The sequence below is a fragment of the Pithys albifrons genome, chromosome 1 (assembly GCF_047495875.1).
Source record: "Pithys albifrons albifrons isolate INPA30051 chromosome 1, PitAlb_v1, whole genome shotgun sequence".
In the NCBI taxonomy this organism is placed as follows: Eukaryota; Metazoa; Chordata; class Aves; order Passeriformes; family Thamnophilidae; genus Pithys; species Pithys albifrons.
In genome coordinates this window covers 69,907,110-69,933,320 of record NC_092458.1, presented here as the reverse complement: position 1 = coordinate 69,933,320, position 26,211 = coordinate 69,907,110, and the positions used below count along the sequence as shown (strand labels likewise).

Sequence of the window (26,211 nt, the reverse complement as noted above, 5' to 3'; positions counted from 1 at the left end):
GAAGAGCAGCACATGTACACGGCCGGGTTGTGATAGGACAAGGGGGGATGGTTTTAAACTAAGGACAGGTTTCGATTAGATATCTGGAATTCTGAGCGGTGCGGGTGGTGGGGGCACTGGCGCAGGCTGCCCCTTCCCTGGCAGTGTCCAAGGCCGGGCCCGAGGGAGCCCTGCACACCCCGGTACCGCGGGTGGTGCCGGTGTTGGTGTCGGTGCCACTGCCCCTGTCCCGCTCTGCCCCTGTCTCTGCCCCTGCCCCTGTCCGTGCCGTGCCGCTGCCCTGCCCCTTTCCCTGTCCCTGCCCTTTCCGTCCCTGTCCCTGTCTGCTCCATCCCCTGTCCCTGCACTTTCCCTGTCCCTGCTCTGCCCTACCCCATCCCCTGTCCCCATCCCCTGCTCTGCCCCTGTTCCTGCTCTGCCCCACCCCCTGTCCCTACCCCATCCCCTGTCCCTACCCCATCCCCTGTCCCTACCCCATCCCCTGTCCCTGCCCCATCCCCTGTCCCTGTCCCTGTCCCTGTCCCTGCCCCATCCTCTGTCCCTGTCCCTGCCCCATCCCCTGTCCCTGCCCCATCCCCTGTCCCTGCCCCATCCCCTGTCCCTACCCCATCCCCTGTCCCTACCCCATCCCCTGTCCCTGTCCCTGCCCCATCCCCTGTCCCTGTCCCTGTCCCTGCCCCATCCCCTGTCCCTGTCCCTGTCCCTGTCCCTGCCCCTGCCCCATCCTCTGTCCCTGTCCCTGCCCTTTCCCTGTCCCTGTTCTGTCCCCGTGTCCCTCAGGCCGCTCACGCCCAGCACGCCCCGCGCGGAGGTCACGCGGCCCTGTCCCGCCCCTGCGTCACGGGCTGCGGGGCCGCTGATTGGCTGGGTCGGGCGAGGCCCCGGCCCCGCGCGCCGTCGGGGCTGTCGCAGCCGCTCGGCGCCGCAATCGCTGCAGACTCGCCCAAGATGGCGGAGGCGGCGAGCGGGGCCGAGGCGGCGGCCGGGCTGGACGGGGCGGACGGAGAGCAGCGGGCGGCGGCTGCCGCGGCGGCCGGGGATGAGGAGGACGGGGAGGAAGACGGCAGCGGGGCGCGCGTTGCCGTGGATGCTGCGGCGGCAGCCGGCGGGGAGGCTGGCGGCGGAGAGAGCGAAGAGGAAGAGGACGAGGAGGAGGAGGACGTGTTCGAGGTGGAGAAGATCCTTGACATGAAGACCGAGGGGGTGAGTGCGCGGGGCTCTAACGCTGCGGCGAGAACCACGCGAAAACAGTAATCCCGTTACAAATGTGATGTAACCCACGCTATGCACGGCTTTGCGAGAAACCTTTTTGTCCTTTACTCCACATTCGGTCTCCTCATTTGTGTATGTATCCTCTTCCATCTGGACTAAGTTTGGTTTTTTCCGTTTGTCTGCGTTGTTAAACTGCTCTGAGCTCTCGGGGCTGAACTGCGGTAGCGTTTTATGTAAAAGGTTTCAGTGCAGGCCCGGGCGGGATTGGATATAATGGAGAATTTAGAGGTGGATTCAAGGTATGTGCAGTGAGACTGTGGTCACTGCGCTACAAAACGTGTGAGAACCTCCTAAAATAAGACAAGCTCCTCCCGATTGAAATAACTGGCTGCAGTGATCTTCCCATTGTTTAAACAGAAACACTAGACCTTCATTTCTTTCTTTGAAAGCAACCTAGGCTGATTGAAGTTCTTAAAAAATTTCCTAAACCTCAAATAAAAAAAAAAATTAAAGGAGTTATGGGATTTTTTACGATTTTGTGTTAGAAAAATTTTGTTTTTGCTAATAGAAGGGTTTTATTTTAGGCTTCAGTCAGGTCCATGACTTTGTAAAATTCTGCCTGTTTCATGTAAAATATCAGTGTTTTGAAACCCTTAGGCTGGAGAACCTTCAGATCGGCAATTTCCTAGATATTTGTTATGATATAAGTGAAGTACCTTGGCTGAAATATGTTGATGGCTTAAGAATGTTATACTTTTGGGGCAATACAATGTTTATAGCTTTGCCCTAGAACGTGTTGGTCAGTGTAAGTCAGGCTGGAAAACAAGAGGATTCCTTTTTTCCCTTTTTTTTTCTTTGCCTCCCTCCCCCCCCTCCAAGTGATGGAACCTGAAATCTGTAGGTTTAGGTGGTGGTGATGAGGCATATCATTCCACAGACTTTGGAAGAGCACCGGAATGTATCAGGTACCATCTCCTGAAAGTGTCACTGATGTGTGCTGGTAAAGGGTGTCCTCCTTGCATTCTCTTCCAAGCAGCCCGTTCCACACAGGTGCTGAGCTGGGGCAGTGCAAGGAGCCTCACCATACCTGTGTGCCCAGCAGGGGTTCACTGGGGCTTTGTACCATGAACTCCAGATGCATCAGGTCCCCTCCCCATTAGAATCATAGAATCGATTGGGTTGGAAAAGACCTCCGAGATCATCAAGTCCAACCCTTGGTCCAACTCCAGTCCATTTACCAGATCATGGCACTCCAATCTCAGTTTAAAAGCCTCCAGGGATGGGGAATCCACCACCTCTCTGGGCAGCCCATTCCAATGCCTGATTACTCTCTCTGGAAAGAATTTTTTTCTGATCTCCAACTTAAATTTCCCCTGGCAGAGCTTGAGTCCGTGCCCCCTTGTCCTATTGCTGACATCCTATTGCTCTGCAGTGGGACCTGTGTCCCTGTGTGTCACAATTACAGGCAAGGCAGGAACTCCTGACTTCCCCAATGCCTGGGAAAAGCTGTGTATTGCCTGGTGGTGGAGTATGCATTCGAGCTGTGGTTCCCAGCCTGCAGATTGCCCAGTCTGACACAAAGACCAGGGGATAGACTGGGTTGGCCACTGTCCAGCACAGCATCACTGTGTCCTGTGTCACAGAGACAGATGTGTGGGAGCCCGAGAGCGCCACACAGAGCAGCTCTTTCCAGTCACAGGCCTGGTGTTGCTGCACCTGGTGTGGGATGAGAGACTGCACTCTTGGGTTGGGCTTGGGCTGGGGAGTGAGACCTGCAGTTAAATAAAACATTAACATGTCCTCCTTAAGAGAACAAGCAATGAAAGCTTGGGCATGTATTCTCTCAGCATTTCTAGAAAGCCTTTCATACTACACCACAGTTACACTGAAACTACAGGCTCCTGAGCAAACTGTGATGTTCCACAGTGGAAGTGGGTAATGCTCTGCTGTTTAATGACATGGGGGTGCCCCTTTCCATAGGAGCTGGTTCTAGCTCATTGCGAGTTCTCATTGAAGCTACAACATTATAAAAATGCTTGGAAGTGTTCTATTAATTTTAAGTGAAACAATGTTGACAGGTGAGTGTAAGGCTGCCTGTGTATCTTTAGTGTAATAATCAATCTCCTGTGTTCGTTTAAAATGCATTTTTGTATCGCTCTCCATGTATGGGATGTAGATTCATTCAACAGGCCAGTAGTCTGTGTTTCCTTTAGACTTCATTTTATCCAGCTTTCTAATTGAAAAAGGACTTCTAGCTCAGTTTGTATCAGAGTTGCAAGGGTGTAGCACTGACTCTCCCGCTAACAGCAGTCCAGCATCTCAAAGGAATAACCCTGTGCCCCAGGGTAGAGGGGAGAGTCCAGATTTGCTGGAGAGGAGCTGGAAGAACCCACAGACAAGTAAGCTGAACATGAGTCAGCAGTTCTTGCAGCAAAGGAGGCCAGCAGTGTAGCAGAAGATCAAGGGAGATGCTCCTTCCTCTCTAATGAAAGCACCCGGGTACTGTGTCAAGTTCTGAGCCCCCCAGGACAGAAGAGACATGGACACACCAGGGAGAAGGGCTATGGAAGTAGTCAGGGAGCTGAGAGCCGTGTTTCCTCTGCCATAAGAAGGGAAGAATCAAGGAAGATCCTAGTGGTATCTGTATCCATTGAATGGGGGGATGTAGAAAGCACAGAGTCAGATCCTTCTCAGAGCTGCACAGTGAAAGGATGAGAGAGATGGTGGAAACCAGCAGGGAATATACAGAGATTTACTTTAACAATAAGTGCCAAGGGGCAGTTCTTTTGAATCTTTCTTTCTCCAGACTTGGTTAGCAGTGTAAGGTCTTTCAGAGCATTATCAGTCCATGTTTCAAAGAAAGCAATACTACCATTTTTGCCTCTCCAAAGGTGCTTTCCACAGTACTTTTGCTAATAAATTTATTTTTAATGGTAAAAAACTTTCTGATCTGGCAGAAAAAACTACATAGAGACTAAAAGGTGCAATTTTATCCCCTGGTGAAGTTAAATACTGTTGAAACAATTGGTCTTGGCTTTTTGTATGTTATCTTTTACCAAAATCTTTGTAATTAACTCCACTGAGATGCACACTCAGATTTTTATCTAAGTTTAGGTTGATCTTATTGGTGTTTTTTGTGTTTTTTTGTTTTTTCCTAGTTGGTGTTTCAGCTTATCAAAAATGTAATTGATAACAAATATAACAAAAATGATAAATTCCAGTATGGAACTAGGTGAATGGTGTTAATTCATTAGATATCTTTAGGTTTTATATCAAGTTCTTCAGCAAAAAAAAGTAATTCAAGCTTGAAATATATATATATAATAAATATTAAACTTTAAAAAAAAGGCTTAATGAGAAAATCTACTTTGTTAAAATGCCCAGGAATTTATGATTTGTACAGTATAGCTGTGGTTCTAAACAAATGTGAGATATTACAAGTATTTTGGGTAAAACTGCTCCCATGACACTTTACAACCTTCTTAGTTAAGTATGTGATGCTGATGGAAATAATTGTGGGAATTCTTATCTCAACATCATATGGGTTTCTCTGTATACAAAATGATCTGTCTATGATGATCCCCAAGAATTGAGTAGCCAATGCAATGCTGTGCTGTATTGGATTAAATGTTGTGGGTTTTTCTTACAGGGTAAAGTCCTCTATAAAGTACGGTGGAAAGGATATACCTCTGATGATGATACCTGGGAACCAGAGGTGCATTTAGAAGACTGCAAAGAAGTGCTGCTTGAATTCAGAAAAAAAATCGCGGACAATAAGCCTAAACCTGTTAAAAAAGACGTACAGGTGTGTTTTGCCTTCCAGTATCTTACACTGAATGTATTCACTAACTGGGCTCTGCTAATGGCAGGACAGAGAAGGGAAGACATTTGGAATGTGGAATTAAGAAGACTTAAGGAATCTCTCTCATCTGAAACTTTTGTTTCTTGTGAAACTTAATATTATTGCTCTTCTCTGATAGGGATTTTTGTTATAACTGACAAGTTTGATTGTATGCTCTGAATCCATCCAAACTTTATTTCCATTTTAATGGGACTATATCAAGGATGTATGGCCAGTTTAGTTTGTTTTTGACAACATAAAGAACCACTTTTCCCTACCACGTGCATATTGTCTTGTCAGGACACACTGCTCCAGTCACCCTCCTGCTTTCTGCAGCAGATAGATGAATTTTTACATCATCATTAAGTTTGGTAAGAGAGGAATCAGAAAAATTAGTTGCAAAAGGGTAGCACATGGCTTTTTCTTTTCTGCTTTTTAACTGCTCAGTTTGAAAAAGAAGTGTAAGCATCCTTTTTGAAAACTGGTACCCTGCTTCTGAGAAACTTATAGGTAAATTTTACAGAATTAATATTTTTAGTGTAAAATAGCACAGATTAGTTCTGTTCTGGAATCTGGTTGTTGGATGTATAATTGCTTTACTTGACTTGTTTATGTGTTCATTCTCATCCAAGCAGTTAGTAATGTAAGTTAGACAAGCAAGCTGTAATTGTATTTACAAGTTTTGCTATTTGGCAATGAGGAATGATCTTGGCAGTGACCAAAAGATTAAAAGGCTTAAAAATGTGGTTTTCCCAAGGACAAATGCTACCATTTTTGTATACTTTGCACCAAAATGATAGTTTATTGGGGAAAGAAATATTTCTTTTTCTTTACCTTTCAGAAACTGTCTCTAAACGATGATATATTTGAAGCAGAATCTGACAGTGACCTGCACAGTGAAACAAAAGATGATGTTTCACCAAAGAAGAAAAAGAAGAAGTCAAAGGATGTAGAGAATAAAAGTCCAGATGATCCGAAGAAGAAAAAGTCTAAATCAGCAAAACTCAAAGAAAAACCCAGAACAGAATGTGAAAGTTCCTCAGACACTTTGGTTTTAGATTCGAGACCAAAAAAACGGCCTGCAGAAACCAAGGAGGACTCAAAGGACCCAAAGAAGTCAAGGAGAGAGGATAGTAAAGAAACCAAGAAAAAAAAGGGAGAAGTTAAAGATATAAAGATAAAAGCTAAAGAAGATTATAAAGAACATAAAAAATTACTGAGGGAGAGGCATGGAGATGTTCAGGTTGACTCAGAATCAGGTACTCCAAATGATTCATTTTCTCAAGGGACTGATAATGAAAATGTAAATTCTGAAATTAAAGACGAGAAGGAAAAGGTGATAAGTGGAGAAGAGAGAATGGAACAAGAAATGCATGAAAAAGATGCTGTTGCTGATAGGCATCTTGATGGAGCAGCAAGTAATGAAGATGATAGTATTGATGGTAACATTAAAAGAAAGAAGAAAAAAATTCAGAAAGAAGACACTAGAGAGGAAGGTGAAAAAGTGGAAATTCAGGATACTTCTTTAGAGAAGAAAGGCATCCTCAAGAAGCAAACAGGGCAAGAAAAAGGATTGGGAGAGTTGGAGAAAGTGTCACCTGCTCCTTCACCAGTGCAGAAGGGTTTGAAATTGAGTGCTGATGACACGTTGTGCAAGACCGTGGATTCACCTGGGGAGGTAAGCAATGCTAAGGTATTAGGGTGGGAGCTGGGGATAAAATCGATCAGTGCTGAGGTACAGATACCTTGAACTGTGGCAGTTCAGGATGGTAGAGAGAGAAGTACAAATTGGAAAGGTATTGAGCTGCATGAAGCTGAAGAGACACCCACTGCACAGTGTATAAGAGGGTGGAGAATTTCTGGATTCTGAACACTGTAAAGGGGGAATGCTTAGGAGAGAAGGACATACTACATGTGAAAGGGTAAATTTCTCCTGTTTGTTATGTGCTCTTAGAATGAGTTCTGTTCTTCCAAAGCATGCTGTTGTTTTTAGCTTTGTTCCTGCCTACCTTCAGCAGTTGCCTCAGTTTGACTTTTTTCTACTTGTGTAGTAAGAGAGTCTTGAGCAACCCTCCATCCAGCACTGCACAGTGAAGTGCACTTTTGAGCTGAAACACACTTTGCTCTCTCTCAGGTGCCAGCCATTCCATCACACCTCACATGCAGTAGCACCTCCCTGAGAACTGGAATGCTCAAACTGCTTCTAAACCCAAGTCTCCCAGATGATTGTGCAGCAGTCGTGTCGTGTGTCAGAATTCCTGGAGTGCTCACAGAAAATGTTTACTTTCATTACATGGTTTCATATTAATAAGGAATGCTCTACCTGTTGGAAGAAATGAGCTGAGCAAATACAATACTGCTTATTTTTCCTTATTTAATACAGTAGCGTTTTAAGAAAATCAGTATTTTAAAAGCAAAAAAAAAAAATTTATGGAAATTTTTTTTAATGTTTCTGGGAAGATAATTTCTTTCAGCTGCTTCAGACTGTTCTAATACAGTTTGCAGTTCATAAAACATTGGCAGCGCAGAGAAACCTTGTTCTGACATAAGAGGATTGCAGCCAAACACCTTGATACTTACAGGACTATATCCCTCTTCTGAGGCCATAATTCAGTGGTGGGAATTACAGGAGGAGAAAGGCAAACTTTGGTAGAGGCAGTTGAGTTCTGTTTTGACAAATTTAATTATATATCTACATCTACAATAAATTTTTTCTGTGATATTAGGTATTGCTAAGCTCGAACTTATGTGTGGATATCATGAGTTTGGGTGGAGTTTTCTGAGTATGTTTCACAAATTGCTGTAGCTGTAACATTCTGTATGTGTAAACTGGAAAAGTTGGAACCTTTTGTGTCCAAATGTCAAGTTTTCTCAGTTGAGGTTCAAGTCAGTGCTGTCATAACTGCTTTGAATATGGTGGTACAAAATAGTTAAATACTTTGAAATAATTACTTTCTGTTCAGGTTCAGTATTTGGAACAAATGAGAAATCCATAATTTTGGATTTCCTTCAGAATGCTGGTTTTGTCTTAACTGGACCTCATGCCATAAAGCAACTTGCATGGCTGTGATGCAGTGAAAATACCAGTTGAAGTTGGTTTGTGTTGGAAATAACACTTCTCCTAGGGAAGAAGCCTTCACAGACTGAACTCCCGACTCCCCTGGTTGATTATTTTCTTAGGAATATCCACAAGTCTGTTGCATACATGTTTCAGTAGTATTGATTGTAAATATATTTTTTTCTTGGATTGGTGAACTAAGTTTGTTTTCCATTTTTTCTCTACCACTGAAATTTGATCTCTGTTCTCAGTATCAGGAGAAAGAAGTAAAGAAAATGGAAATTAAGGAAAAATCTCAAAAAAAAGAGTCTGAAAAAGAAGACAAAAGTAGAAGAGAACAGAAAAGCCTAAAAAGTAAGTTCTAATTGCTTAGAAGAGAGAAGGGAACAGCCCATCAGGACATTCTCCTCTTGCTCTACAAGGGTGGATATTGTATAGTTTCGTAACATACACAACAGAAACCAGGAATTCTGCTTTTATTTGATGAAACAAAAGTCTTCTGTTCAGTGGCTTTGTTAAAATGTGCTTCATGATGCTCTTAATAGAGGCTTCATGTAGGAAGAATGGAAGTGTATGGAGGTCTCTGACATTTTTGTAGGCAAGTCAAGATTTTACCCTTCTTAGTTTAATATTGACAGCTGTACTTCTGTGTCATGTAATAATAATATTTTTTTATTTTTTTAGAGGAATTCATCCAACTACTGGCTATTTTCAGAAGTGTTCTGATGATACTATGCATATACTTTTTTATATTTAGAAAAACTAGTAGAGATGCCCATCAGACAAACTTCTTGTCTCCTGCTTTAGCCCCAAGGATGAATTATACAACCTTAAAATATCACGAGAACTGAATGATGGGATACACAAAAAAATGTCTAGGTTGTATTTCTATTCTTAATAGTATAATGGAAGAGAAGTGTTAATGCTCTTGATCTCAGTAAAACTGGATTACTTACTCAGGATAAATTCCTTCACTACTTTGGTGAGGATGAACCGAGGAAAACTGGGGAACTCCACCTTTGGTAATCACAGATGAATGAACAGTAGCAATAACAGGTTATGCTGCTGATCACTGAAGCTGTGGGAAGGAGTGGATGGTTTGGAAATATACAAGTTATTTATTACTTATTTTAGTTCTTTTTCTTCCATATAATCACATAAATGATAGATGGCAAGCAACAAGTCCTGAGTTTGGGTATGGACATGCAGTTAGAATGGCTGACACTGGAAGAATTTCAGAAGCATCTTGATGGAGAAGATGAGAATCATGTATCCACAGAACCAATATCAAGTAGTGAGTATTTGCTGTGAGGAAGGGGTATTTCTTGGCTGACATTTCAAAGGGAAATATCCTATAACTGCATTGAATATATTTTCTAGCTCTCCTGAGGGATGCTGTTAAAAGTGGAGATTACATGACAGTGAAAATGGCACTTTCTTCAAATGTGGACTATAATCTGGATCAAGAGGTAATTTTTCTGCAACAGAAGTATTGGAAGGGAGTGGGAGGGAAAACTATAAATTTTGATGTAGTTGAAAAGCTTTCCCCTCTTGCATTGTAGCAGATTTCTGTCTCACCTTGGTAAAAAAGCACAAGGTGAAAACAGAGAGTACAAACTTAGAGACTTCAATATTTGCTATCCATGTCTTCCAAAGAAAAAGTCAAATTTGACAGAACCATCCCCGTAGCTGGATTTGCAGCCAATATGCCCACTGTGTTTAACTGAATATTACATGTGGAACTTTGCATGCTATAAGGAATGATAACTGTTAGGTCAAGTGACTAAAATGTGTAAAACATTATATGTGGTGGGGAAAAAAAATCCTAAAAAAACCCCTCAAAAACCTGAAAGTCTGACGCACTGGAGTCACTTCACTTTGTAATTAGTTTTCTGCTAGTTTATCATCAGCTGTATTCTTACTGGGTTTTCTTTCAAGGATCTATTTTCCTGTTCAATAGCACTGTAGTTCCATTTTTTTTAGTATCAGAATCTCTGATACCAGTATTTTGCCTGGTAATCTTGTGTAGTTGTGTTGTGTAGCATTTTGGGAATGCTACCTTAATGCTAAGGTTTGTGTAGTATAGTAGAAAAGATGCCAAATAGACTACTGAGGCAAGCATGTGTGCTTTGAGTGTCTGGTGGAAAATGCAGGAATGAGTGAGGAGATTGGCCACTGACAGAAGTGTCTTTGTACTTAAACTCTGATAAAATCAAGGAAATCTGTAGTGGTACCAACTGGCTGCAGCCTTAGTGGTTTCTCTCCAGTGACTGCTGATTTTTGTTCCCCATTGTCTTGCTGTTTTCCTCACCCTCAGATAAGATACCTTAACTGCCTTTCTTCCTGGTTCTTTCTGGGTTTCCTCCTTGTGCTGGTGCCCAGAATGTTACGGATTTTGCAGATTGTGGAGCTCAGACTGAGCCCTCTGGACCAGCGAACTGGGAGGTGATACTTTGTTGGTATCTGGCAGCCATGTATGCGTGAATTCTGCCAGGAAGGGAAGTCTTTGTGAAACCTGCTGAAACACTTTGCAATTCTTGTCTTGCAGCTTCAATGTATCTTGAAGTTATTTTATTACTATTTTTGTTAATGGCACTGCTTTTCCCTGCAGGACTCCAGTGGAATGACGCTGGTAATGCTTGCTGCTGCTGGCGGGCACGACGACCTTCTCCGCATCCTGATCCGGAAAGGAGCGAAAGTTAATCGCAGACAGAAAAATGGCACAACTGCATTGATACATGCAGCTGAAAAGGTTGGCTTGGTTATTGCCATGTTTGTGGTTCTTGGCTCTTTTACTTAGTGTTTAAAGGTGGTACACAATTTTTGTCCTTTTGATGATGCCTGGAAGTAGCTTACAAGATACAGCAGGGTGACATTATATGCATAATTTTAGCAGCTCTGGTTACTGTAGTGTGAAGTATGTTCTGATCACAAACCTTACCCTGAGTAGAGAATATTGTAGTGGAGGCAAAGAATATCTCTGAATTTTTGTCTGTCATGATCTCTGGCTACACAGGATCCAAACTGGGGAGGCTTGGAGAGATCACTGAGTAAGCAGGGTTTACTCTTTAAAAGTTGGACAACAGACACAAGTGTCTTGGGTTAAGCTGGCAAAATGCCAACTGTCCAAGACAGAGTGAAAAGGAAAGAAGAGGGAGAGGAAGAAAAAAAACCAACTCCAAACTAGGTTTATGCTGAAACGAACTATATGTATTTATACAGAAAAGAGAAAATTAAGAGAAAACTACAATATAACACACACTTACACAAGTTATATATAACAAGAAATAACCTCCCACTCCCCAGTTAATACAAAGTCTCTTACTTTAGATCTATAAGTACTCTAAAAGACACCTAGCAAGAAAGAGAAAGAGTAACAACAAAATGTTTCTACTTCCCTGAATTCAAACAAAATGCAAGCAGTGGCAGCAGGAACAGCAGGGCCTACTCTAGCAAGACAGGAGCTGCACTACGTCCTGTCTGTACCTCAGCCATAAAGGAACTGACTAAGCCACACCCACACGCTGGATTTTACCCCTTTTGAGATGGTGTTGTAGTATGGTATGGAATGCAACATTACTGGCTAGAAGAAGTCAGCTGTTAGCTAGCCCAGCCCAGCTCAAGTCAGCTGACAATCCCAAGCCTGGTCTGAACTTTAAAGCCTAAATTTAGGCCTACTCTGCTAACCCATAACAACAGGGCAAGGTCTTCTCAAACTAAGACCAGCTAAACTAGTAAACTAATAGTAAGTTGGAGTTTCACGGGTGTACTCCTCTGTTCGGGTTGGTTCGTGTGCTTTCCCTTGTACAGTACATAGAGGCTAAAAGGGAGCTTGATTCCAGTTTGGTGACTGATGCAAGCACACTACTTTCTTCCTCTGATGCCCATATTGCACTGTTTAGAAAATAGTAAGAATTGTAAATAATTACAGCCATCTACTTGCCTGAGTCTGAATTGTTCTTTACTAGCCATGAGAGAGAACAGGCTTCATTGTGTCATGACTCACGGTTTGAATTTTAGGGATGGATTTTAAGTAAATGTCATTTTATATTCTGAAGCAAAACTGGAATATTGTTCCTTACTTGTCTTGTGGTTTTGGGTTGGGTTTTTTTCAGAATTTTCTAACAACAGTAGCTATTCTTCTGGAAGCTGGGGCATATGTGAATGTGCAGCAGAGCAGTGGTGAAACTGCCTTAATGAAGGTAAATTCAGTGCTTGTCCTGACACAGTTTAACAGTAAATACTTTTGGCAAACTAATAAAACATTAAAATGTATTTGTAGAATTCATTTAGGGAACTTATGCTACATTTGAAATAAAAGTACTACTCATAGTTACTCTAAGCAGTGTTTTAATCCATTTCTTTTAATGTACTGTAATACCTAAACAATAAATGCAAGTTCTGTCAGCATGCAGTGCTAAATGGGGTTCATCATCCTCTTCTGTTGTTTGGCTCAAAGAAATGCAAATGTGGTCTTTAGACTGAGATAACAACGTTGTCAGCAGGAAGAGAAAAATTCCAGACAGGAAAATCTTTCCGTTGGGTGTTGCTATGATTGACACTTGTCATTTCATTGCAGGCCAGACATAAAATAGCTAGTTTGCAGTCTCCTTCCCACTGCCTGTTCTGCAGCTTTGCTCTCCCTGTCACAAAGGAATTTTTTTAAAAATTTTGTTGTAATGGGAAAATTCTAAGACTCTTAGAACAGTCTATGTTCTTAATATTTCTTCTTTATATCAAATAATTCCGCTGAAGTTCCCCTTTGGATAAACTTGGCAGTATTTATAAGTAGGCTGTTTATGCAGTTTGTTTACAGAAGAGATACAAAAGCTTTTCTGTGATACTGTTTCTCTTTTACCCTCTGCAAGGTTAACAAGTGTGGGGATTTCACATTTTCTGTAAAGAAAACATCACACTTGGGGTTTCCTCAGCCACTTAAGTCCAAAATCTTTTCATAATTTGGCTACCTCCAATTTGACCTTCGTTGTTTTTAAAGGTTTTATTAGTATTTGATGCACAGCTGTACATATTTTCTGGCAGCCTAGAGCTAGTTATTCTGGATATTTGTTTTGCCAAACAAGGAATAGTATCTTCATCCAGTAACTTACTGGAACAGGTTTAGCCCTGTGTGGATAAACATATCAACGTGTTTATTCAGTCACTCTTATATAACCTTAGGAGCTGGATCATACTTTTTAAGAGGGGGGAAGTCTTGGCACTTCTTTCCTTTCTGTGAGGTGATGTGGGATTTTTGTGGTTTTTTGGTTAGAGGGAGGCAGGTGGGTTGGTTTATTTATGGAAGATGATGGATAGAAGGCACAGGTAAAGTTCAGAGTGGAAAAAAATTTCAGAAGTGAACATCTGAAAGGCCTTATGAAGATAGAAAGTTGTATCTCTTGTGCCTTCCCTAATTTATCTGAGTGCAGTGTTTGAAAACAAGTGACCAAGAGCACGTGTTTGCATTCCTCAGAGGAACAGTGTTTTTTAGATTCTTCCTGTCCTTTTGCCTAGTCTTTGGTAACATGCCCTGAAATTCTTGATATAAGTAACAGTGAACAGCCTTGGACATTTAAGCAGTGGATAACAGGGACTGTCTAACATAGCTAAGTAATAGTCTGGGGCAAATTCTGTTAATTTACTGCACACCCAAAACACCATTTGAACTGACATGCCTCAAAGCAGGCTCTGGGAGTGTTACTGTAGTCATTCTGAATAGTTCTGCAGAAACATGTTTGTTCAGGTGTACAGTTCCAGGGAAATTTACAGTTACTGAACTCCAGCAGATTAGACATTTTCACAGAACTTTTTGGGTTTGCTTTATACATTTTTTCCTAATATTGCTGTATAAAGATAAAGTATTTATGGGGCATGTTCCTGAGTTTCCAGTTGTGTTACCATTCACAGACCAAGTACCTAAACTTGGCTTCTGAATTGTAACTAACTTTGGATTTTAATTCAATTCTGCAGTTCTGCTTTCTCTCATGTTATACTCTGTTCTGACAGGGATTTGTCATTGTTTTCTGTCCTTCCACCTTCTCCCTTTCCACACAGGCTTGTAAAAGAGGGAATTCTGATATAGTGCGGCTCATGATTGAAAGCGGCGCAGACTGTAATATCCTGTCTAAGCATCAGAACACAGCGATGCATTTTGCTAAACAGTGTAACAACATACTGGTGTATGAACAGCTCAGGAGCCATTTGGAAACGTGAGTAAACCACTTTGTAGTTTGTAATACCAGACATCATAACTTTGGTTTAAGTCAGGGGGAGGAGGGGGAAATTTCAGGAAAAAAACTAGATTTTATTTGGGTGGAAAGCTAACTAATAAATCACATGGAATTAAAATTACGAGAGCAGCCAGAATTAGCATACTCTTGCTCAAACACTTTAGTAAAAACATGGAAAGGAGGAAAAGGTAATTACTAGAAGTGAAGGATTCCTTAAACTAGGAATACAGCAATTGTGAAAAAGCACCAGCAAGTTGAATGTAAACACTTAATAGGACATGCCAAATAAAATAGCTTGCTAGAAAGCATAGGAAAAAAATCAAACAAACAAAATCACTGAAAAGTAAGTGCAGACAGTTGAGGTGTTATTGCACATCTAAATATCAGCTGTGAGCTCAAGTGCCAGGGATAAAGCTCTCATGCCAGTAGATGATGAAATAAAAATCTTTATCATGCAGTAGAATGACTGAAAAGTAGTGCAGTGTATGTGATATGTGAAGTGTTCATGTCATATGGTCGTGCAAATATACTGAGCTAAACTGAGACAAAGAGCAATCTCTTTAAGTGTCAATTTAGAGGAATACTGATAGTGTATCAAGTCATTTGTAGTCCAAGCTCATTCTCTTTTAGTATTTAGAAAGCCCTGGCTGTTTTCTGCCTCAGATCTCTTGCATTTCCCATCGACTAAGATCTTAAAGCTATCTTGTCAGAAACTGCCTTGTAATGGTCAGTGTGTATCTATCAAAAAACACCTGAAGTGACAGGGCAAAGAGGACAGAGTCAGGCTCTTTTGAGTGGTATCCAGTGACTGCGCGAGAGGCTGTGGACATAAACTGAAACACAGGAAACACATTTGTACTGCTGAGGGTAATGGAGCACCGGCACAGGCTGCCCGGAGGGGTTGTCAGTTCTCCATCCTTGGAAACTCTGAAAAGCCATTTGAACAGGGTCCTGGGCAACCAGCTCTAGGTGGCCTGAAGGAGCAGAGGGATTTGGCGAGAGGACTTCCAGAGGTCCCTTCGAGCCTCTGCCTTTCTGTGTTGTGATTCTGTGATTTCGTATCCGAGTTCCCAAAATCCCTTGAGCTTTCTCTTCTCCGAGCTGAACAGTCCCCGCTCTCTCAGCCTTTCCTCCAAGGAGAGATGCTCCAGTCCCTTCATCATCTTTGTGACCTTTCATTGGTCTCTCTCCAGTATGTCCATGTCTCTCATGTAGCGAGGAGCCTGGAACTGGATGTAGCACACCGGATGTGCTCTCCCCAGTGCCAGATTGGGGGAAGGAGCCTGTCCTGTGGCCTGCTCTGCTTCATGCATCCCAGGATGCTGTTGGCCACCTTTGCAGCAAGGGCACATTGCTGACTCAGGGTCAGCTTTGTGTCCACCAGGTCATTTTCTGCCAAGCTGCTTTCCAGCTGGGTGACTCCCAGCATGTCCTGGTACCAGGGGCTGTCCCTCCCCATGTGCAGGACTTTGCACTGCTCTGTGATGAACATCACAAGGTTCCTGCCAGCCCATTGTCCAGCCTCTTGAGGTCTCTTGTGGATGACAGAGATACACCAGAGGGTACCAGGCACTCCTCCCAGGTTTGTCTCATGTGCAGACAATGCTGAGGGTGCACTGCCCCATCATCCAGGTCAGTAATGAAGATGTTAAACAGAACTGGACCCTGTACTGACCTCAGGGGTGCAGCAGTAGTGGCTGGTTTCTAGCCAGACTTTGTGCTACTGATTTTTACTGAAGTAACATGTTCTGATTCAGTTTCATACTGAAAGTATTGTGATGTCAGTGTTGTTAGTGTGCTGTAAGGCTTGTCTGAGGTGTTGTAAGTCACTGCATCAAAATTCTGACCTGAGCAGATGAACACTGTAAGAAATGTTTTCTTCTTGTACAAGGCTTAATGGGAAAAAAAGTTCCAAAAGCATAAAAACTAATAATAATTTTTCAAACACAGAAAACTTGCTAAAGTGAGCAGGGGCAGCTGAAGTGGATAAATAGACTATGATGATTTTTCCCTAAGGGACAAAATTGTGACCTGTGAGTTAAGGTCTTGAAGGCAACGGAGAGCATGCAGATAAGTGATCTGGTACCTGCTGTTCAGTTTATTGAAACTTCCACTTACTGTTTGATGCTTTTCTCAGTTTGTTTTCTATTTAACATCTGCCACCTTCAGTTTTGTCTAATCTGAATAATGAGTTTTGCAAGATATTGACCGTGTAATTTTGCCAGTGAAGTGGCTGTTGAAATTAAATACTGATAATTGTGAAGTGATGTCCACGGGGTGTTACTGTCATAGTGTGAACTACAGAGGGAGTAACCCAGATCATGCCAACTGAGGAAGCTTCTAGACTTGTTATCTGAAAATAGTAGTGCAGTGCTTTTTATCAGTCAGAAAGGAGGATAATACAGTATAGTGGAGCTGAAAATAAAATTATTGAAAGGTCAAAATCCAAAATCAGAAAACAACAGAAGGTAACCCAAAGCCATGAGACAAGTTCTGTGGGCCATCCTAGTAAATTATTTAGTGACAGGTTTGAAGTGGAGGAATACTTTTGCACAAAAAAACTGAATTGTGGATCTTGTTGCAGAATGCTGTGTTCAAAAATGCATGGGATTTTGCAATGGATTAAGTAGATTTAATTTGGCTGCAGTCTCAAGTTTTGGATACCTCTAAATCAGATTGCTGGAAAATAGGACAGTGTACCAAAAAAAGACGACTGTTTAATTTCCGACATTTAATACGGCTTTGTCAAGCATCTGGAAACTAGGCTAGGTGGGCTTCTGGGCTTGCTTTGCCAGGGCAGTTCTTGGAGTTTCTTTCCAGTGAAACTCTTCAGTTGTAGCTTCTGCAGATGATAATCTTGGCTAGCAAGGCAGGCAAGTGTGCTCTGAATAACAACTGAAAATCTATAAAGCTGCAAGACTCGGGAGCTTTGCCATGCAAAAGCATTTAAAACCCATTCCTGACAGAACAGTTTTTTGAAGGGGATCGCTGAGTCACCTGCATGCCAAGGTGCCAAACACTGGTGGTTAGCCTGGCCTCCATTTGAAGGCCAGGCCGCTCACTGCACCCATCCCCCTGAAAGAAACAAACAAGCCGAATCTGGCTATTAAATGCTAGTGTTGCTACTTTTTCACTGTGTTACTCGTAGAGTTTAACTGGCAACTGCATTTTTTTCAACAGAAGTAAAATTATACAGGGACTCATTTGTTTTTATGTTGTACTTATAGTCAGCCTGATAAATCAGCCGGGCTGGGGAAGCCACCAGGTGCAAACAGATGTGTCAGGGATATCTTTCTTCATAAACAGCCTTCAAAATACATGGATAGTTGGAATTCTTTTTAATCTGCTGCAAAGCATTTTCTTTTTGTGGACATGCTAGATGAATTTCACATATGGCTGATAAAATATTATAGTAATAAAGCACTGGAGCCTGCATCTATGCATAAATGCTAGTGATAAAGGCATTCACTCCTGAAAATCAGGCCTCTAAAAAGATGGTCTGGAATCCTTGCGTGTCTGTGTGTGCGTGTCTGTGTGTGCGTGTCTCTGTGTGTGCGTGTCTCTGTGTGTGCGTGTCTGTGTGTGTGCGTGTCTGTGTGTGTGCGTGTCTGTGTGTGTGCGTGTCTGTGTGTGTGCGTGTCTGTGTGTGTGCGTGTCTGTGTGTGCGTGCGTGTCTGTGTGTGCGTGCGTGTCTGTGTGTGCGTGCGTGTCTGTGCGCGCGCGTGTCTGTGTGTCTGTGTCTGTGTGTGTCTGTGTGTGTGCGTCTGTCCGTCTCTCCGTCTATGCGCGTCTGTGTCTGTCCGTCTGTGTCCGTCCGTCTGTGTGAGTGTGAGCTCTCACTATGTGTGTGTCTGATAAAATAATTCACTGTGTGAAGTACAGGCCTCACTGCTTTGGTTTCCCAGGCTCTCCAAGGTAGCAGAAGATACCATCAGGAGTTACTTTGAAGCTCGCCTTGCGTTGCTGGAGCCAATCTTTCCAATTGCATGTCATCGTCTCTGTGAAGGGCAAGACTTCTCAACAGATTTTCACTATAAACCCCCACAAAATGTGCCAGAAGGTAGGGGTGGGGGGTTGGTTTGTTTAAAAAATGCAGAACAGTTCATTTTAAGTATGTCTTACAGTCTGCTATGTGCAATTATTTTTTTATGACATTGCAGTAAGTTACGTGAAGGATGCTCTCTCTCATCATGGGGCATGGGGAGAGCAGTTACATTTTGGTGTATCATGGGTGGGGTTTGTGTGTATCTTGTTTTTAAGATTTTTTGATTTTCAGTTGCCACATGCACAGCTTCTTTCTCTTCATGACTTCCATTAGCCAAGACAGGCATTATAGGAAAGGAGCAGTTTACCTTAGAAATAGCAGTTCAAGAAAGTCTCATCTTACTGAGAAAACGTCATAGTGGATCATGTTTTGTAGACAGTACCTCACACACTGGAGTTTTGGAGTATTTTCACTATCCTGATACAAATGCAGTCTAGAAACACTACTATTAAAGGAAATGGCATCAAAACTGTTTTGCCCACAAACCCCTTGAAAAAGCTGGGCATCGAATTCCCAAGGGACTTGGGAATGTCTCTCCATTCTTTCAGGAATTCAGATACTACTCTCTGTTGCTTAGCTTAGTTGAGGGTCATTTTTATTGAGTATATCAGGTACTGATACCTACTTTTCCCAAAGTAATGCAGTGTTGGATTCCACTTAAACAGAAAGGGGCTGTGTCTGCCCAGTTTTCTGGTTGTTCTGAGCTGTAGTGTAAGTCTTCCAGTTCTTGATTATAGATATTCTATTTTACAGAATTTTTATATATTAAAATGAGTTACGTGTGGGTATTTAAAGTTGCTGCTCGTTGAATTTTGGTGCAATTCATACGGATCTATAATTCACTGGGCTCAGTTTTCTGTTCTCTTGACTAGACCCAAACCTCATTCAATTTCATAACTCTGTAGGTAAACCCAAAGCCATTGAGGTGAACTGTGCTGAGGATTGCTGTTCCCATTTTGCATTCCTTTCTAGTAGCCACATAAAATTATTTCTGCTGCCAAAAGACCTTAATTTAGTGACCAAGTCAGTTGTTTTCTGGATCCACTGGCTTGGCAAATGGGATTTTTGCATGTTGCTTTGATAATCCATTGGGGGCTTATATTTACCATGTAATGGAAGTTTTTAATATTTTTACATATATATATATATATATATATATTTGTACCGAACTGTCTTCAAAGGTTCAGTGTAGGCAGTTCTAAATAATGGATCTCATTTCAAATTGATGTGACTGAATTGCTTTTCTCTTTCAGGATCTGGAATTCTTCTCTTTGTATTCCATGCAAATTTCTTAGGTAAAGATGTCATTGCTCGGCTCTGCGGACCATGCAGTGTACAAGCTGTGGTTTTAAATGACAAATTCCAGCTCCCTGTATTTTTGGTAAATCTTTTCATATAACTGACTATAAAACTACTTTATAAATTCTTCATGGAGCAGCCTTAGTAATCTCAGTGCTGTAATTTGGATTTTGAGTACTGTGATGAAGCATTTTCTTGCATTCTATGTTTGGGTTTTTTAAATGAAACTTAATTTGCTTCGTATATGGAGAGAACTACAAACCTTGCTCATCCATCCTAGATTCCGTAAAAGTTTATGACTTAAAATGCAGGTACATAGTGCTGGACAGCCTGCTCCTAAGTGGCCCTGTTTGAGCAGGAGGTTGGATTAGATGCCCTTGAGAGGTCTCCAACCTCAAGCCTTGTGTGATTCTGGGACTCCAGAACTGGATTTGAGCAGGCTGGTGAGAGTTCTGAATTGAAAGCTGTGTCAACTTCTCAAATTCACCTAAGTCTCTCACATTCCTGATACAAGTAAGTTCTTAAATTTTTTTTAACAACCTACTAGTTCTAATTATTAATTTCTGGGGTTTTTTAAATTTATTAAATGCATCACTCTGCACAATTTTGAAGTCCTCTCATTTTCTCAGTGGTTGCACCAAAGGGTCTTTGCAGTATACATGACATTCTTTCAAAAAAACTGCACAGTGAAAATGTTGTGTTCCATGAGTCCTCTCACATAGCTCTTTCAGCCATATCCTGCCATTAACTTTGTCCATTTTCTTTTTCCTTTTAGGATAGTCACTTTATTTATTCCTTCAGCCCCACTGCAGGCCTTAACAAGCTTTTCATACGGCTGGCAGATGCTCCTACTGCCAAGGTACAAAATGTTCTCAAAATTAAATGTGCACATCAATTTGTTGTGCAGTAACTCTTCCATAGTCTAAATGCTTCCAGTTGTATGTTGCGAATGTCAAATTTGAGGATTTTCCACCACCTCCTTATCCCAGTTCCCATCAGTTACAGCTCCATCATTGCCAGAACTCAGGAATGTTGCTAAGGATTAGCTCTGTTGTAATTGAGTTTTTTATGCTGCAGTCAGAATAATTCATGCACCAGGATAAACTAATGTTATATCTAAACATTTACCCCATCTATATTGTGAATTTAATGACCAAAAGATACATGGAGTGTCCTTTTTTTTGCGTACAGGTGTTTTTGCTTGTGCGTTGGAAGCATTTACTGGGGTATGCACGTATGCTTTTAAATAGTCGGTATAGTCTGTTGCAATTATAGGTGGCTTGGGCAGTACTCTCCACTACATGCTGCAAGATGCATCCTGTTCTGGTAGCGTTTATTTTATCCTTGGCAGATACATCAGTAAATTCCAGATTTTCATATTTAAAAGTTACACTCTTAAATTGATTTTATTGTGCTTTTCAGGTTTTTTTTTCTTCAGGGGAAAAAGGTATATTCAGATGGAAGTGGTATGTGTAGTTCTGATTTGGGGCTGCCTTGTTCAGACACCACCTGATGCAGCAGTGTTCTATTGGAGTCAAGCCACTGATAGTTCAGCAGGGCTACTATAGGCTGATTTTATTAAAGATTTTGTAATTTATTTTTTTATTTTTCAGTCACTACCAGTTGTGCCTTTTCTTGTGCCATTCTGACTGTTAAACCCAGTGGCTACATGTGAACAACGCTGAAATGACACCTTTGTTTGCTTTGCAGGTAAAGCTGCTAATAGGAGCGTACAGAGTGCAGTTGCAGTGACCTCCCAGCTGTGAGTGCGTTGAGTGGACTGACACTTGGGATACGCTTCTGATTCCTCTGTTCAGAGACTGACAAAGCAGTTTGGAACTTTTTAGCACCACACTCTTAAGGGTCAGTTCCCGGCTCACTGTTGCTCCCTGCAGTCATGCAGGAAGGTGTGTTGGAGAGCAGCTGAATGCGCTGCACTGGTGGGACAGGGTTGTCAGCTTTTGTACTTTGTACAGATGTAGATGTAAGTATTTGTGCCAATGATACATATAATTTTGTTTTTAACTCGTGGAGTCCAGACTGCATATTTCAGCTTTTCCACAATGTGGAATGGTGCATGTAAGAACTATTTAAGGTAATAACTACATGAAATGTCTTTTATAATAGAAAGATCTTTTTAATTTGTAAACTAAAGTTTTCTACTTATTCTAACGTTTCTATGTGAAATGCAGAACTGTCACATTCTTGGAGCCATGGGTAGAAATTACACCTTAAAATGACTGCATTAGATTTAACTTTGAATTGCTGAGGGCTGTGTTCTGGTTTAAAACTGTTTCCTGCCTCCCAGTGAGACAGCAGTTGTGCTTAGAGCGAGTCCCTTGGAGCTGACACGGTTAAGTCTGCAGGCATGGACAAAGACATCTGAGAGTCGCAGTCAGGTTCCTGGTTATGTCAGTGTTTAAAGCTACTTTTGTATTTGAGAAGCAACTGGTAGTTTTATAGACATCCTCACTCTTGGGGTCTTAGGTGACATCTGGAAACACAAACACAACCTGAAAATAGCAAACCAGAAAACATGTGACCACCTTCAGTGTGCAGGCAGTGCTTTTTTGTTGACAAAGAGATACACAGAGAATTTCAGATGTTCTCCCTGAGACATGAGAACACACATTGTCCTTTATTTCAGAAATTCAGTTCCTCAGTGCAAAGAGCTGCTATTTCTTTTTAATTATTATTTTATTTAAATGGCCCATTTTATCATATGACAGCAGTTTTATAATGGTTTTGTGCTGTAAAATACAAATGTAATACTTCTGCATGGAGTATAAAATATTTTTCTTTGTAAATTAACCAATGTCTTGAAAGGTAGGAAAAAAGGAAAAAAAAAAACCCAAACCAGATTGTGCCTTGCTGTTCTAGTTGTCACCTGTAGTTTACATGCCACTATGTGCCTACATTATTAGCAAAACTATTGTGCATAAATTCGTTGTATATTTGAGTGTTTATCATCAAAATTATGCAGATGTTTGAATTATCCTTTAAAGAACTGTGACTTTTTAATATAAAGTTCAATTAACCAGTTTTTAATTTTTGGTTCTTGAAAATTCTAATCTTTCCAATTTAAGAGATGCCAAATGAGTGAGGAACAAAGGACACTTTCAATTTTGTGGAATGTCACATTAAGCTATATAGAACTAGAACAGCAACATGACATACAAGTACTTATTTCTGTTTTGATTTAGAATAGTTGCTTATCTTTTTGCAAACAGTATTGATGGGATGTTAACAAGTTTGGCTTTTAAACTGACTTGGTACCTCCACCTCTCTGAAATACGTTAAGATACCTCACTTTGCCAAGTGACCACCTGAAATGCATGAAAAGCTCTGGCTGAGAATCAGGTGTGTCACTGCCAGCACTTGGACTTTGTGTAGCTGTAATTTTAGTCACTGTGCATGACTGGATGCTGAATAAGCAAAGGGGACATTTGTTTTCCCTTATGTTGGAGTGACATTTCCACATTTGTGGCTCTCCTTCCTCAGTTACTCTGGCACTCCACACGGAACAGCACAGTGTGTGTGCTCCTGTCAGTGCAATGGTGGAGCTGCTCAAGGCGGGGATAAAATGTTTTTAAACAAATGTCCATTATGATATAGATGCTGTTTAGAAGCTGTTGTACAGTCTAACCTAAAAGTGTCTGGTAATAATCCAAGAGTTGATATAGTAAGTAGTTTGTCAAAGGCCACTGATTTCAGGGATTTGCTTTGTTGTTTAGCTTGAGACACTTGGGAGAGAGGGAGGGAGTTCTAAAGAACATCGGAATAAAATTTGTGCTCATGATGCTTTTAAGGGATGGATATTTTGCAGCCATCTTTCTCTTTAATCCCTTCTGAAGATGCATAAAAGGCGTAAGAAAAGCTGTTTGAAGCAGGGTTTTGTCCAGGTTTTTTTATCCAATTGCTAAAAACTGTTTTGGTGGACAAAGGCTGAATAGAAAGTAGCTACAATAAAAACCAATTCTTTAGGCAATGTGGAGAAATACTTTGAAGTACTTGCTCAGTTTCTTCTTGCTGCATCAGCATCTGCAGTTCCTGTGAATTGCAGTGGCAGTAAATGGTTCTGAAGTGTCAGGTTCATTGTCTTCCACTGCTCCATCACCAGTACTTGTTTTCCTGGCTTCTCCCATAGGGTATGGAGGGTTGGTGGGTGGGGCAGCTGACTGTCTCACAGGTATTCAGTGCTTTCTGTGTCCATTTTTCAACAACAAGATGGGTTTTGATCAGTCTGGATTTAAGAAAGCTGTTCCAGCATGGGGAGGAGACAGCACAGAATGCAGTTGCCATGTTAGCCAGCTAGGCTTGCCCCAAGTGCATGAGAGCTGTCCCAAAATATCCTGCTTGTCTGTACCTGCTCTGATTCTGTTAGTGCCATTTGCCTTCCCATACAGTCCCAGAAACCAGCAGGTGTAACATCTTTTCCTTAGGTCAGTCTGTCAGAGTGGTGGCAGCCCAGGAGCTTTGGAGCACTGATGACCCTGCATGGTGCATTCCTATAGCGCTGTGTTTAGTCTTGGTGGAGTCCATAATGGACTCTTGCCTTTTAAGAAGCAAGAGAATTATAAAGGCCACATTTCTTAAGCTACTGGTGCAGCCATGGGCATGCACTGTAAGGCCATCACCAAATCCTGACACTTCAAAATGTCTCTGTTTTCCTGTGTCCCATGTAAACAGGGAAAATATTTTTCACCTTTTGACTGTTTTAAAATGTTTGAGTGGGTGAAGGACAAAGACAAATTTGGAAAAAAATACTAAAAATAGAGAAAAGACACCACAGACTACAAATCTGAGGAGGAGTGAGGCAGGAGGAAAAATTAAGGTTTAAAAAGAGTCTTTAAAATCTCAGATATCTCAAATATAGCAGCCAGGAAGAAGGGAGGAAAGATGGTTCTTTGCCATTTCAAGCCAACTGGTTTTCCATGGCAAACTCTCACCTGTCATGTGAGCTAGCTACAAAATACTTCCTACATGATTTGAATTGTAAGGAACTCTTTGGTTAGTTACTGTTGGCACTGGCTCTGTTATGGTAGATGGACCAGAGTTTCCTTGCCTTGTGCCTCTGCTGTGCCCACTGCTCTTGCAGGAGGCACAGCTCTGCTGCTGAGACACCCAAAACCACATGTGGGAACTGAAGACACTGCCACATACCCAAGGACACATGTGCTTCCTCCAAAACTGGAGTCATTGCAGCTGTAGGGGCGTGCATGGGCCACCAGAGCTGGAGGGCGGTATCATCCATGTGGTGACATCTCGATCTGTACCACAAACCCCAACTTCCTGATGAGAAGTGTTGTTCCTTGGAGCTGTTACTTGTACAGACCTTCCCTAGCCAAGTACAGAGAATATAGATTTGGGGAAGAAAAGCCCAGTTAGGCCTTTAGCAGCAGTTGCATCTCTCACACTAAACACAATCATCCATATGGGGGGAAAGCAGCTGTCCCAGCCCCAAACAGTAACTGCCAGAGCCCCATCCTGTACAGGCTGTGCTGACATAACAGTTTGTTTTTCTCAAAAGGCTTTATGAAGCTGGGTGAGACAACCCATCTGGAAAAGCTTGCACAGCAGATTTAAAAGCTTTGAACATTCCCTTACTTTCCCAGATCTGTCACCTCTGCTGTGTCAATATTGTAATAGTTCTTTCTGTGCCCAGCTGGAACAAGATCCCTAAGAGAGAAGCCCCCAGACCAGGACTCCAGCACGCACCCTTTCTGAAACAAAATGATTACCAGGAACCCTGCAATGGTTCCATAGTGCAGGGAGTCCAAGTAAGTACAGCAACAGAGCACTGACTTGCACCGCTTTTATTAGTGGTTTGATGCAACACTTGCATACACTGAAACAGTGATACCAGACTTCCACACTACTGTGCAACCCCAGGGTGAGCCTGGCTCCATCTCCTCTACCCCTTCTCTTACACAGCTGGAGTAAGAGTATCTCCTACCTCCTGCTATCTCCTGTTCTACAGCCAGAACAAACCCTGCTGCCCATTCTCATGGCTCCTGTGCTCCAACCTTCTGATCATCCCAGTAACCTCCATGGGACATGTTCCCAATATTTATCTTTTGTCTTCAGAAGCCCAGAACTGGTCACAGTGTTCCAGCTGCAGTCTGGGACATGCTGCACAGAGAGAACAGACTGCTGTCATGGCCCTTGCTCAGCTGTGCACTTTTAATGGAGCCAGAATGTGGTTGGACACGTTCGTCTTCACTTGTCCTGAAGAGCTGCTTCGCAAACAGTCCGTGCCCAGGATGCAAAACGGCATTAATTCAGTTCCTGCTGCAGGACTTGTGTTCACCTTTTTTGAACTGGGTGAGGCTCCCGTCAAGCCTTTAAGTTCACTGCCTTGTTCAGGAAATAGAAAATAAACAGCCTGTTATTAATTTAATTTGGTACAGTTTTACAATAGCTACAGAAACACTGAAAAAAACCTGGTGATGTGTTACAGGCTGACATTATTCGTGTCACATAAAAATTTTTCATCATTCATGGTTCTTCAGGGCTACACTAAGACAGC

At 41.9% G+C, this 26,211-nt stretch overlaps 2 protein-coding genes across 7 annotated transcripts in view; one reads left to right on the top strand and one right to left on the bottom strand.

Moving 5' to 3' along the window:
• Positions 1 to 903: 903 nt before the first annotated feature.
• Positions 904 to 23,682, top strand: MPHOSPH8 (M-phase phosphoprotein 8). Of its 3 annotated transcripts, none has more exons than XR_011697734.1 (13): positions 904 to 1,203; positions 4,862 to 5,017; positions 5,895 to 6,731; positions 8,363 to 8,465; positions 9,280 to 9,405; positions 9,492 to 9,580; positions 10,723 to 10,863; positions 12,227 to 12,313; positions 14,163 to 14,317; positions 18,244 to 18,398; positions 19,637 to 19,764; positions 19,994 to 20,195; positions 20,458 to 20,509. XR_011697734.1 is itself a non-coding variant. In XM_071554445.1 (13 exons), exons 1-13 carry the CDS (start codon positions 949 to 951, stop codon positions 21,432 to 21,434), a joined length of 2,358 nt encoding a protein of 785 aa, XP_071410546.1. In that variant the 5' UTR covers positions 904 to 948; the 3' UTR covers positions 21,435 to 23,682. The 3 variants fall into 3 exon arrangements, 2 of the variants coding, with proteins under 2 accessions (XP_071410546.1, XP_071410554.1); XM_071554445.1 differs by lacking the exon at positions 19,994 to 20,195 and adding an exon at positions 21,393 to 23,682 and having other exon boundaries at positions 20,458 to 20,541; XM_071554453.1 differs by having other exon boundaries at positions 19,994 to 20,538.
• PSPC1 (paraspeckle component 1) overlaps positions 22,166 to 26,211 on the bottom strand; it is a 69,885-nt gene continuing 65,839 nt past the window's right edge. For all 4 annotated transcript variants that reach the window (XR_011697740.1, XR_011697741.1, XR_011697739.1 and 1 more), the window contains exon 10: positions 22,166 to 26,039. The gene's annotated coding sequence lies outside the window, so the exon portion shown is untranslated. The remainder of the gene's footprint in view (positions 26,040 to 26,211) is intronic.